Source organism: Aplysia californica, unplaced genomic scaffold (genome assembly GCF_000002075.1).
Source record: "Aplysia californica isolate F4 #8 unplaced genomic scaffold, AplCal3.0 scaffold00217, whole genome shotgun sequence".
Lineage (NCBI taxonomy): Eukaryota > Metazoa > Mollusca > Gastropoda > Aplysiida > Aplysiidae > Aplysia > Aplysia californica.
In genome coordinates, this window is record NW_004797487.1 from 838,737 (window position 1) to 840,426 (window position 1,690).

The 1,690-nt window shown below is 43.2% G+C and overlaps 1 protein-coding gene across 1 annotated transcript in view; it reads left to right on the forward strand.

The window, feature by feature from the left end:
- Positions 1 to 1,690, forward strand: part of LOC101845001 (tubulin beta chain) — a gene marked incomplete in the record, with an annotated part of 37,127 nt that overhangs the window by 11,361 nt on the left and 24,076 nt on the right. Inside the window, 1 exon segment of the mRNA XM_013083207.2 lies at positions 1,206 to 1,296. Within this exon segment, the coding sequence (XP_012938661.1) occupies positions 1,206 to 1,296 (91 nt within the window).

Below are 1,690 nucleotides of genomic sequence, written 5' to 3' on the forward strand. Positions count from 1 at the left end.
AGAGAGAGAGAGAGAGAGAGAGAGAGAGAGAGAGAGCGAGCTTATCGACATTCCGTAGAAAAGGATCAGCACTTGCTTCCGTAACTTGTCGGAATTTTATGGTAACTCTCGGCAATGTTGTATAAGAAACTGCCAGCCGAGAGTCCGAAAACAAAAATCGCCTAGACACTGTTATTTAGGATTTAGTTATTACTTGTCAGCATCTAGGCCTACCTTAGAAGACAGTCACCTTATCTTACCTTACCTTACCTTACCTTACCTTACCTTACCTTACCTTACCTTACCTTACCATATCGTACCGTACCGTACCTAATCTGATCTTCCCTCATCTCACTTCCTCTCATCTCACCTCATTTCATATCTCACCTCTCACCTCTCCCCTCATCTCCCCTCTCCTCCTTTCATCTCACTTCCTCTCGTCTCTTTTTATCTCACTTCTCACCTCCTCTCATCTCACCTCGTCTCACATTCTCTCCTCTCACCTCCTCTCGTCTCATCTTATCTGACCTCTCACCTCCTATCATCTCATCGCATCTCACCTCTCAACTCCTCTCATCTCACCTCCTCTCACCCCTCTCACCTCCTATCTCACCTCCTCTCATCTCATCTCACCTCTCACCTCCTCTCAGCTCACCTCCTCTCATCTCACCGCATATCACCTCCTCTCCTCTCCCATTCTCTCCTCTCACCTCTTCTCCTCTCTCACCTTCTCTCATCTCACTTCATCTAATATCTCACCTATCCTCTCCTCTCAAGTCATCTGACTGTGTACCGGCGTCGGTGGCCTAGTAGTTAGGCTACCGGACTCGTAATCGTGAGGTTGCGGTTTCGAGGGTTCGAGTCGCGGGCCCGACTTTGTGTCCTTGGGAAAGGCACTCTACACGAGTTTTCCTCACTTCACCAAGAAAGGTGGGAATGGGTACCCGGCCATAGACAGCGAAAGATTTCGTTAGTATATTAGTGTTTTAGCTCCTATAAATGGCTGCTTGCTCTGTATGCTTCTCAGAAAGTTGAGGTTTCAGAATGCTCCCAGGTCTTCTTCGGTAATAGTATAGGCTGTAGAGCTCATAGAGCTTGCTGTTGAACTGGGATTTGCGCAATAAAAATGCTATTTATTATTATTATTATTATTATTATTATTATTATTATTATTATTATTATTATTATTATTATTATCATTATTATTATTATTACTGTTATTACAGGCGGACGTTACGTGCCCCGCGCGGCGCTGGTTGACCTGGAGCCAGGCTCCATCGACTGGGTCAGGTCTGGACATTTCGGCACCATCTTCCGGTGAGTTGCTGGATGAATTGTACATTACAACTTAAGTAAAAACAAACAGTTCTATCTTTTTGGACACTAAGCATCCCTTGTTCCCTTAAATAAAAATATTAGCCAGAAGTAAAAGACTTAGGCTTCTAATCTGTGACAAAGAAAGATACAGAAGGTCATTTTTACCATCATCCATCAAAATTCTTCCACCTTAACCATCTTGTTATAAGTATTCATATGACCTCAGACCATGCACCAGAATGACGCTGAGTTACATTAAGAAAACAGAGTATGTATCTAGCTTAACATTGTTATTGTTTATATTACTGTTAATTTATTATCTGCATGTGACTGTAAGCCTGCGTGTGTGTGTGTGTGTATTGTGTGTGTGTGTGTGTGTGTGTGTGTGTGTGTG